Raw genomic sequence first — 10,598 nt, 5'->3', positions numbered from 1 at the left:
TCTTCTCCTCCTCCTCCTCCTTCTCTTCTTTGTAAACCCCACTTCCTTCTAACACTGATGTTGTTATCTAGTTGGGTCATGAAATGTCTGCAAGAAAACAACCCAGCTCAGAGAGCACCAAGGATCCCACAATCATCCTCCCCCTCTCTGCAAACCCAACTCCCTTGTAGCACTGATGATGTTACCTAGTTGGGTCATGAAATATTTGCAAGAAAACCACCAAACTCAGAGAGCACCCAGGACCCCACAGTCCTTCTCCTCCTCCTCTTCCTCCTCCTCCTCCTCCTCCTCCTCCTCTTCCTCCTCCTCCTCCTCCTCTTTGTAAACCCCACTTCCTTCTAACACTGATGATGTTACCTAGTTGGGTCATGAAATGTTTGCAAGAAAACACCAAACTCAGAGAGCACCCAGGACCCCACAGTCCTCCTCCTCCTCCTCCTCCTCCTCCTCCTCCTCCTCCTCCTCCTCCTCCTCCTCCTCCTCCTCCTCCTCCTCCTCCTCCTCCTGCAAACCCAACTCCCTTGTTGCACTGATGATGTTACCTAGTTGGGTCATGAACTGTTTTGCAAGAAAACCACCAAACTCCGAGAGCACCCAGGACCCCACAGTCCTCCTCCTCCTTGTAAAACCAACTCCCTTCTAGTCCTGATGATGTTCCCTAGTTGGGTCATGAAAAATCTCCCCAAAAAACCCACCCAGCACAAAGAGCACCAAGACCCCACCGTCCTCCTCCTCCTCCTCCCTGCAAACCCAACTCCCCTGAGGCACTGATGATGTTCCCTAGTTGGGTCATGAAACGTTTGCAGGAAAACCACCAAACTCAGAGAGCACCCGGGACCCCACGGAGGAGGATCGGGATCCGATCCCCCGCATATCTGGAGAGTTATCAGCAGCTCTGCATGACGTGGGTCATTTCGGTCATCTGAATGACCTCATTCTCCACCAGAGTTTGACCTCCTTCTCCATTGAGCTGCCTCATCCTCAGGTTGATCGACCCGTAAGTCTTTCGGGGGCCTCTGGACGCTGGGAAAGTCCTCCTCCGGTAGAGCTCCCCTTTGTACATGGAAACCATCAACAGCACAGAGAGGAGCATCCCGCCCAAAGTCAACATGACCAAGCCGGCGATGATGCACTTGTCCAAATGGGAGCTGAGGCGGGCATAGTACATCTCCAGTCTCTCCATCTCCCGGGCGGACACCGTGTCCGGGTTCACCCGGGCTTCGCGTGGGATGCTGTAAGCCACGATCACCAGCAAAATCCCACCGACCAGGAACACCAAGGCCAAAAGGAAGCCGTAGTCTACGGAGTTCCCAGCTGGGTCTGGCAAGGTTGCATCCTCCGATCTTGGGGAAAGGTCCTCCGTGGGAGGGGCTGGGTGCTCCTTGGGGCTCCCCGGTCTCCTCTGGAAGGACGTTTCCTCCTCCTCTTCCTCTTCCTCCCTTTGGTAAGAGGCATTCTCAATGCCTGTCCGGGGGGCTGTCCTTGGTGCTGAAGTCTTTCCTTGTCTCCCTCTCTGACTGGACCCAAGGTGGCTCTCTAAGACTGTCAGTTCCAAGGGGCTCGTAGAAGCCATTGAGATGAGGTCTTCTTGGTCATCCCCCTTAGTGCTTCACCTGCTGGGACATACAAACAAAAGCATCAAACGGATGGGGACACAGACCTTCGTGTGGACAGAAACTGTCTTAACGTCTTCCCACAAGACGACGCTATAGGGCACGAAGGTCAAACTCAAGGCCCAGATTCGGCCCATGGGGGGTGTGATGACCGGGGGCATGGCACAAAGGCAATTCAGCCAGAGAATAAGTCTGGGTCCCTTTATTAGCTCCAACTTTGGCCCCAATGTCCCGGTTACCTTCCAGTGTGGAGGAAAAACTCTCCCACGAACCTGCAACAGCCTTTGGCTGCCGATATTCCAATCCCAACATTGTAAACGGGAAACTTTGTAAATCCAACAAGGCAAAATAAGGTAATAAATCCAGTAGGCAAGATAAGGAGTTCCAGAAGTAAAGAATCATGGCACTAAATCAAACCAGTTGGGAGGATGCCAGGAACTCTGATAACAGTGCCAACACTAGATAAACTCAGCAATTGTTCCCAACAATCACCCCACTCATCTGCCTCTCCTTTAAACTCCCTCCCCAGATGTGCCTTGTGAAGGGAATCAAGGCCCTCTCCTTCCCCGTAAGCCAAGCAACCCACGTTGCTCCCCTCTCCGTTCCTCCCTGCTTGCCCTAGGGTGAAGAGGGGGCGGGCCTGGGTCTTCCTTTGAACTCCCTCTCCCTTATTCTACCCCTCCCCTCCTCTGCCCAGCCAGACTTTGCCCTTGCTCAATTTCTTCCACAGCCAACGGAGCCACACTGCCACTCCCTGTTGGCTGTTCGTCTTCCTCTTCAGATTCAGACTCTGATGGGGGCATGACAGGGTGCTTAGATTTGGCCTGTGGGGCTGCCCTGGAAACAGTGAAGGACCAACCTGCAATGCCTCTACCAGCAAAACAGGCTTCGTTTTTGCTGGCAGAGTGCTGGAGGAGGCTATCTCAGCCAAAAACAGAGCCCAGGAGGACAATGGATCCCCCTCCCCATCCCTGCCTGGGCCTCTTCTGACCCAAACCTTGTTCCAAGGAAACCAACACCAAATGGAAGTAACAGCAAAACCTTTTAATGATTCTTTACGGAATCCTGTTCCTTCCAGGTTAAAAGGCTGTTTCAAACTAATTGTCTCTGATAAGAACGAGCCTTGCCAAGGGGGCGCAAGGCTGCCAAGAACACTAGATAAAGTTGCCAAGAAAGTGTTTCCAAACACCAACCAAGATACTCCAAACATCCACAAGGCTCGAGTGCAAAAACGTCTTTGCTTCCTGCAAAGAACTCCTGTTTCTCAGCTGGCTTTTATCTCTTGAGGGAGGGGCCATCACCTTGCAGCCTTACTCCCGAGTCGCCTGTGCTGCTGCAGCTGCTCTTTCCTTCGAGCAGCCCTGTGCGCACATGCACACGTGGCACAGGCTCCTCGGGGGCTTCTTCATTGCTGCTGCCAGCCCCCACAACCTCCGAAGGCAGCACTCCACTCCCTGACGGTCCTGGCCCCATCCCTTCATCACACACAGGCCCCTCATCCGAGTCCTCGCTTGCCGAGACCTCAGCTGTCCGCAACCTGCTGCCGGCGAACCACAAGGCCACCACAGATGCCCCCAACATGAGTGACATAGATTTGGCCACCCCCCTCCACCACCACCCCAAGCTCAAACGCAACCCTGATGCAGCCCTCAATGAAATCAAGTTTGACACCTCTGCTATCGGGCATTGCACACCAAAACAACTAGACCCAAGGACAGTTTTTCCTCCCCCGTGCCATCACTCTGCTAAACGACTAATTCCCACACTATCTCATGCCCTAGGATGCCATACCAACTAGTAGGGCTGTATTACTACTCCGCTTCTCGTCTTTTCTATGACTTATAGATACCTTTGGCATCTTATGACGAGAACTTGTTTGTACGTCTGTGGAGATTCTCCGTGCTTTTTTTTCCCCAGGACGCAACTGGACTTTCTGGTTTGTCTTTGAAGATGTTTTCACTTCTCATCCGAGAAGCTTCCTCAGCTCTGAATGGATGTGGGGGGAATGGAAGGTTTTATCTTCCTTGCAGACAGCTGGTCATTTGCACTGTTTGAGAGCCATGATGGCAAACCTATGGCACGCGTGTGTCACGGGTGGCATGCGGAGCCATTTGCGCTGGCACGCAAACGGCAGGCAAACTTACCTGACTGCGCATGCATGCACCTCAGCGCTGATTTGAAGCCTTTTTCGACCCTAATGACTCTTTCTAGATCAAGGACCTTCAAAGCTATTGTACTTCATTTCCGTCAGCCCATGACTAGGGGCGTCTGGGTGAAAAAGTGATGGGAACTGAAGTCCGGCTGAATCAGACCAACAATCAAACAATCAAGAACAACCTAATCAAGAAACCAGCAAGAAGAAAACAACATTTCTAGCAATGCCGGCAGGGCCAGCAGTATGTAAATAGAGAGCAAACCCCACTCCCACCGAGTTATATTCCCCCTGCCGCCTCCTCTTCCACTCTGCAAACCCCATTCCCTTCTAGCACGGATGATGTTGCCTAGTTGGGTCATGAAATGTCAAAAAACCTTATCATGTTAAGAAAGCCCCCAAGGTCAGAGAGTACCAAGGATGCCACAGTCCTCCTCCTCTTTCTTCCTCCTCCTCTTTCCTCCTCCTCCTCCTCCTCTTCCCTCCTCCTCCCTTTTCCTCCTCCTCCTCCTCTTCCTCCCTCTATTCTTCCTCCTCTTTCCTCCTCCTCCCTTTTCCTCCTCCTCCTCCTCCCTTTTCCTCCTCCTCTTCCTCCTCCTCTTCCTCCTCCTTCTTCCTCCTCCTCTTCCTCCTCTTCCTCTTCCTCTTCCTCTTTCCTCCTCTTCCTCCTCCTCTTTCCTCCTCCTCTTCCTCCTCCTCTTTCCTCCTCCTCCCTTTTCCTCCTCCTCCTCCTCCCTTTTCCTCCTCCTCTTCCTCCTCCTCTTCCTCCTCCTCCTCCTCCTCTTCCTCCTCCTCTTTCCTCCTCCTCTTTCCTCCTTTCCTCCTCCTCCTCTTTCCTCCTCCTCCCTTTTCCTCCTCCTCCTCCCTTTTCCTCCTCCTCTTCCTCCTCCTCTTCCCTCCTTTCCTCCTCTTTCCTCCTCCTCCTCTTTCCTACAAACCCCTCTCCCTTCCAGGCACTGATCTGGTTACCTAATTGGGAAATGAAATGTCTGCAAGGGAACAACCAAGCTCACAGAGCACCAGAGAAATTCCCCCAGGATAAGGATCTTAAAAATCAACCTTCTTACCTTAAAAATAAATGGGTGCTCATGAGGCACCTTAGTCTATGACAGCCCCAAATCAGGATCTGGGTAGTCCTTTTTCTAACTAGCAAATGTTATGAAGGCTCAAGCTTTCACGAAAAATGCACGGTTTGCCTTTAGTCACGAAAGGGGCTTTCAGACTTTCAGATTTCAGGTGCAAAAATAAAAAGCCATCCTAACAGCTTTTTTCTGTAAATCCAATAAAAAAGAGGAAAGGATTCACTATTTTTTTTAAAAAAAACAAAAATGTTATCCAGGAGGGACGCACACTGACTTCTGAGAAAGACAGTTCAGATTAGAGTAGAATAGAATAGCAGAGTTGCAAGGGACCCTGGAGGTCTTCTAGTCCAACCCTCTGACTAGGCAGGAAACCCTACCCCACTTCAGATAAATGGTTAATCCAACAATCTTTTTTTTTAAAAAAAAACCTTCCGGTGTTGGAGCATTCACAACTTCTGGAGGCAAGTTGTTCAAGATTACAGATTGACAGAGCGGGAAGGGATCTTGGAGGTCATCTAGTCCAACCCCCTCCCTCCCCCAAGCAGGAGACCCTGCCACCACCATTCCTGATGGATGACAGAGTCCAGTCTCTTCTTGAAAGCCTCCAGCAATGAAGCTCTCACAACTTCCGAAGGCTCTGTTGGTCCAGGCTAGAAAATCCTATTTCAAGGATTTCGCCCCTGGGTAGAAGAAATCAAAACGCAGGTAGCGCTTGACTTAGTGACCGTTTCGAAGTGACGGCACTCAGCATAGTGACTTGTGACCATTTCTCACGCTTCGAAACCTTGAACTGAACTGGAATGGAACGGAATATGAAACACGGATCCCTGAAACATTCCCAGGCTCGTGCGATCCAAATTCAGACCATTGCAAACTGGCACGCACTTACGACGATTGTAACATCCCAGGCGGGGGGGTGTCAGGTGATCCCCTATTGTCACCTTCCAACGAGCAAAGCCAACGGGGAAACCAGATCCCCTTAACAAACCGTGTTTAACAACTGCGAGTAATCCACGTAACAATAGGGGAAAGGGAGGTTGTACAATGGAGCAAAACTCTCTTCAGGGCTGTCTTGCTTATCAACGGAAATGTTGGGCTCAGTCCTAATGTGAGGCCCTACCTGTACTCATAAACGAGTCAAAGCCGAGAAGCCAAAAACAGGATGAAGGGAACGGATGAGTAAACAAGGTTTTTAAAAGAGGAGACCATCCCACAAACCTAAACCCACACGCGGATGCTTACAGGCGCCTCCTGGGCTATAAAAATTACAACTCCGAAAAAAATGTCCTTAAGAAAATATCCTGGCTGAGTGCACTGCAGAAGAGAACTACAGTGTGTGTGTGGTGTGTGTGTGTGTGTGTGTGTGTGTGTGAGAGAGAGAGAGAGAGAGAAGAGAGACAGAGAGAAGAGAGAGAGAGAGAGGGGGAGAGGAGAGAGAGGGAGGGAGGAAGAGGGAGAGAGAGAGAGAAGACAGAGTGGAGGGAGAGAGAGAGAGAAGAGAGAGAGGAGGAGGGAGAGAGAGGGAGGAGAGAGAGGAGAGAGAAAGAGAGAGAGAGAAGGGAGAGAGAGAGAGAGAGGGGAGAGAGAGAGGGAGAGAGAGAGGGAGAGAGAGAAGAGAGAGAGGAGAGAGAGAGAGAAAGAGAGAGGAAGAGAGTGGGAGAGAGAAGGGAGAGAGAGAAGAGTGAGAGAGAGAGAGAGAGAGAGAGGGAGAGAGGGGAGAGAGAGAGAGAGAGAGAGGGAGAGAGAGAAGAGAGAGAGAGGAGAGAGGAGGAGAGAAGAGAGAGAGAGGAGAGAGAGAGATGGAGAGAGAGAGAGAGAAGAGAGAGAGAGAGAGAGAGAGAGGGAGGGAGAGAGAGAGGAGAGAGAGAGAGAGAGAAAGAGGAGAGAGAAAGGGAGAGAGAGGAGAGAGAGAGGGAGAGAGAGAAAGAGAGAGAGAGAGAGAGAGAGGAGAGAAGAGAGAGAGAGGAGAGATGGGGGAGAGACGGAGAGAGAGAGAGAGAGAGAGAGGAGAGAGAGGAGAGAGGGAGAGAGGGGAGAGAGGGGGGAGAGAGAGAGAGAGAGAGAGGAGAGAGAGAGGGGAGAGAGAGAAAGAGAGAGAGAGGAGAGAGAGGAGTGAGAGAAGAGAGAGAGAGGAGAGATGGGGAGAGACGGAGAGAGAGAAGAGAGAGAGGAGAGAGAGAGAGAGGGAGAGAGGGGAGAGGGGGGAGAAGAGAGAGAGAGGGAGAGAGAGAGAGAGAGAGAGAGAGAGAGAAAGAGAGAGAGAGGAGAGAGAGGAGAGAAGAGAGAGAGAGAGGAGAGATGGGGTAGAGACGGAGAGAGAGAGAGAAGAGAGAGAGAGAGAGAGAGAGGGAGAGAGAGAGGGAAAGAGGAGAGAGGGAGAGGGAGGGAGAGAGAGAGAGAAGAAGAAGCAAAATAGATAAAGCCTGCGTTCACATTACAAGCTGGACCTGGCTCTGTTGTGGGAAGGAGGAGTTGCAACAGAAGCAGAATCATACAAAATACGGAATAAGAGTTGGAGTTGGGACCTGGGAGGTCTTCTAGTCCGACCACCTGCTCAAGCAGGAAACCTCATACTTCTGAAGGCAAAACGTTCCACTGATTGATTTGTTCTCAGTGTCCGAAAATTCCTCCTTTAGTTCCAGGTTTGCTCCTCTCCTTGATTAGTTTCCATCCGTTGCTTCTTGTCCTGCCTTTGGGGGCTTTGGAAAGTAGGTGAGCCCCCTTCTTCTTTGGGGAAGCCCCTCAAATAGCGGAAGGTGGCTATCCTGTCACCACCTCAGCCCTTCTCTTCGTCAAACTAGACATATCCAATTCCTGCCACTGTTCTTGACATGTTTAGCCTTCGCTCCCCTAATCATCTTTGTTGCTCTTCTCTGCACTCTTTCTAAAGTCTCAACCTTTTCTTTTTTTGGTATTGCGGTGGCTAAAACTGGACACCGTATCAAAGTAGTAGAGAGACAATAGAGCTGGAAGGGACTTTGGAGGTCTTCTAGTCCAGCCCCCCCCCTACTCAAGCAGGAGATCATATACATGGACTACTCGAAGACTTCCAAGATCTGTTATTCCAACTTCCAACTCTGTTCTTCTATTCCAGGGGTCTTCCAACGTGACAGCTTGAAGACTTTCGTAGACTTCAACTCCCAGAATTCCTCCTCCAGTCCGTGATAGCTCAGGAATTTGGGGAGTTGAAGTCCACAAGTCTTACACTTGCCAAGTTTGAAGACCCTTGTTCTAGTCTATTCTAAGTTATTTCAGATAAGCGACTGTCCAGTCTCTTCTTAAAAAATTCCAGTGACGGAGCAGGCACCATTTCTGGAAGCAAGTTGTTCCACTGGTTAATTGTCGCCACTGTTAGGAAATAATATAAAGTGGTACTTTCACATTACTTTGATATTATTCCTTTGGCGCAGCCTAGGACTGCGTTGGCTTTTTTTGGCAGCTGCCACACACTGCTGGCTCATATTTAACCAATTGTCCACTAGCAGGCAATCGTGTTTAACCGATTGACCACTCCAAGATCCCTCTCACCATTACAACTGTTGAGTTGGGCACCATCTATTCTGTACCTGTGCTTTGGGTTTTACATACACCATACAACCTCATCAACCACTTGGGTATGCCCAACGTATCCCCTTCGGTTATTACCTTCCATTTTTGAATTTTGAAGCCTCCAACCTGGCTAAGCGATACACAGTTGTGAGAAATGCTAATTAAGACTAGGAAGATGTTTTTTAAAGGCTTAAGGGCTCCAGTGAAGCACAGCCTACGAACGTGCTCGGGGGGCACAGGGAAAGCCATTTCATTGAATTTATTTATTTTTTTCTATCCCGTCTTTATTATCTTTTACAAATAAGGTGGTGAAAATATCCAACAGACCTTCTTCCTCCTATTTTCCCCACAATAACAGCCCTGTGAAGTGAGGTGGGCTGAGAGAGAAGGATTGGCCCAAAGTCACCCAGTTGGCTTTCACGCCTGAGGCAGGACTAGAACTCACACCGTCTCCCGGTGATTGGTCTTCCACTTTCTAGCCGGGTGCCTTAACCACGAGTACAAACTGGTTCTAAACACTTAGGGTGAGTTTAAAATCACAATTAAATCTGCCCGTCCTGCTCTCTTCCCCTTTCTGCACGGTTTGCAGGAATCATAAATGAATCCACTAAACTCGGATTAGGCGCCAGTCCCCTAAGAAGATAGACAGATACATTTATTGTCATTGTACTCAGAAACCTGAGAACAACAAAATAAGGTGCTCTTCCACAACATACAACTGAACAACACCAAAAGACATATACAAATAACAATGTAAAACAAATTAAAATAAATAACAGTTAAAAACTACAACCAGGATATATATATGTTAAGACCACCAGATTCATAACTCTGCATGATAAGAAGGAGCCTGATAAGCTGACTTCGGCTTGAACTAGACCAGGCTTAAGTTGGTTGGCTAAATCATCCAAACGACTAAACCCGGTTCTCTCTTACTAAGCCTAGTAAACGTGTGTGATTCCTGCTCTCCCGGGCTGGCGCGAGTCAGGGGTTCAGGACAGCTCTGCCTGCTTTGGACTTGCTCGTCTGCCCCTTTCTCAAGACCAGCACCACCACCAATCCAACCCCACTATCCTCTCTTTCCACCGAGTCTTCTTAACTCTGCAACCAGTCCAGCACGGCCCGCCTCCGGGAAGCGCCGATCCCTGCCTCGGGATCCCTTCGGGCCCAGGGAAGGAAGAGCCCTGAGCCGCTGCCTCCGTCGCAGCACTAGCAGCAGCCGCGGAGGTGCGGCCCGAAGGGAAACCTTCGAACCGACCCGGTTTTGGTTTGTTTTCCCGAGGGTGGATAGGCGAGAAGTAAGGGGGAGCGGGGTGTCTTCCCCGGCGGGCGAAAGCAGCGGCGGCGCCAGGTCTCCTTCTCCGCAGTGGAGCCGTCCCTGGTGTAGCCACACACACACACACACACACACATCCGTGTCTCCCCGCTCACCTAGCCCCTCCAGATGAACGGCTCCGGCTGGGAACGATGGAGAAGATAGTCCCACCCTCTGCAGAATCCCAGCCCGGCCTGTTTTTACCCATTCCCCACCGATCGGGAGGCTCGGCTCTCCATCGCGCAAGGCGGCTGCTGCTGCTGCTGCTGCCGCCGCCTTCCTACGTGTGTCCCGTTCCCTCTCCCTCTCCCCCTCCCCACCACAGCACGGGAGGTCATCCGGGCTGGGTGGTCTCTCTCCCTTTCTCCTCCCCCTTCTCCCTCCCCACCGCCTCCGTCCTACCTGTCCTCGCCCGGCCCTCCTGCCCACCTGCCTCGGAGCTCATGCTGCCTGGACGGGCTCCTCCTCCCGGCCGGGGCTCGTGTGGGCGCGCGAGCGTGGAGGCGAGGGTCTCTGCCGGTTGGATGGGGGGAAAGGGGGAGAGGTCGAGGCCGAGATGGGCCGATGGCTTCGGGGAGGAGGGGGGGACGAGAGGCCGAGCTCACCGCAGTCTGTGTCCCCCCCACCGCCCTACACACACACACACACACCCGCGGCGGCGGCTGGCGGCAGCGCGGATCGCGCAAGGTGTGGCTGCGGTCGCTGTCCGTTCAGCACCACGGCGCTTTTCTCTCTCTCTCTCTCTCTCTCTCTCTCTCTCTCTCTCTCTCTCTCTCTCCCCACAACCCAACCCAACCTATCCGTCCTTCCTCCCGGCTCCTTCTCGGCCTCTCCCTCCTTGGGGGATTCCTGCCTGTTTTTCCCTCCTGAGCCCCCCCACCCACCAC

General features: G+C 51.6%; 1 protein-coding gene across 5 annotated transcripts; it reads right to left on the bottom strand.

Moving 5' to 3' along the window:
- Window positions 1–496: 496 nt before the first annotated feature.
- On the bottom strand, window positions 497–10,320 carry TMEM74B (transmembrane protein 74B). 5 transcript variants are annotated; one of them, XM_087928660.1, is made up of 2 exons: window positions 10,114–10,320; window positions 497–1,616 (listed from the first exon to the last, which is right to left on the bottom strand). In XM_087928660.1, the coding sequence occupies exon 2, from the start codon at window positions 1,571–1,573 to the stop codon at window positions 887–889; it is 687 nt and encodes a 228-aa protein (XP_087784786.1). In that variant the 5' UTR covers window positions 1,574–1,616; window positions 10,114–10,320; the 3' UTR covers window positions 497–886. The 5 variants fall into 5 exon arrangements, with proteins under 5 accessions (XP_087784786.1, XP_026577072.1, XP_087784789.1 ...); XM_026721287.2 differs by having other exon boundaries at window positions 497–1,613; XM_087928663.1 differs by having other exon boundaries at window positions 497–1,613; window positions 10,141–10,320.
- Between the last annotated feature and the right edge of the window lie 278 nt (window positions 10,321–10,598).

The sequence above is a fragment of the Pseudonaja textilis genome, chromosome 3 (genome assembly GCF_049901715.1).
Source record: "Pseudonaja textilis isolate UNSWEBS1 chromosome 3, rPseTex1.2, whole genome shotgun sequence".
Classification (NCBI taxonomy): domain Eukaryota; kingdom Metazoa; phylum Chordata; class Lepidosauria; order Squamata; family Elapidae; genus Pseudonaja; species Pseudonaja textilis.
The sequence above is the reverse complement of the archived record's forward strand: the minus strand, read 5'-3'. Positions and strand labels throughout refer to the sequence as shown.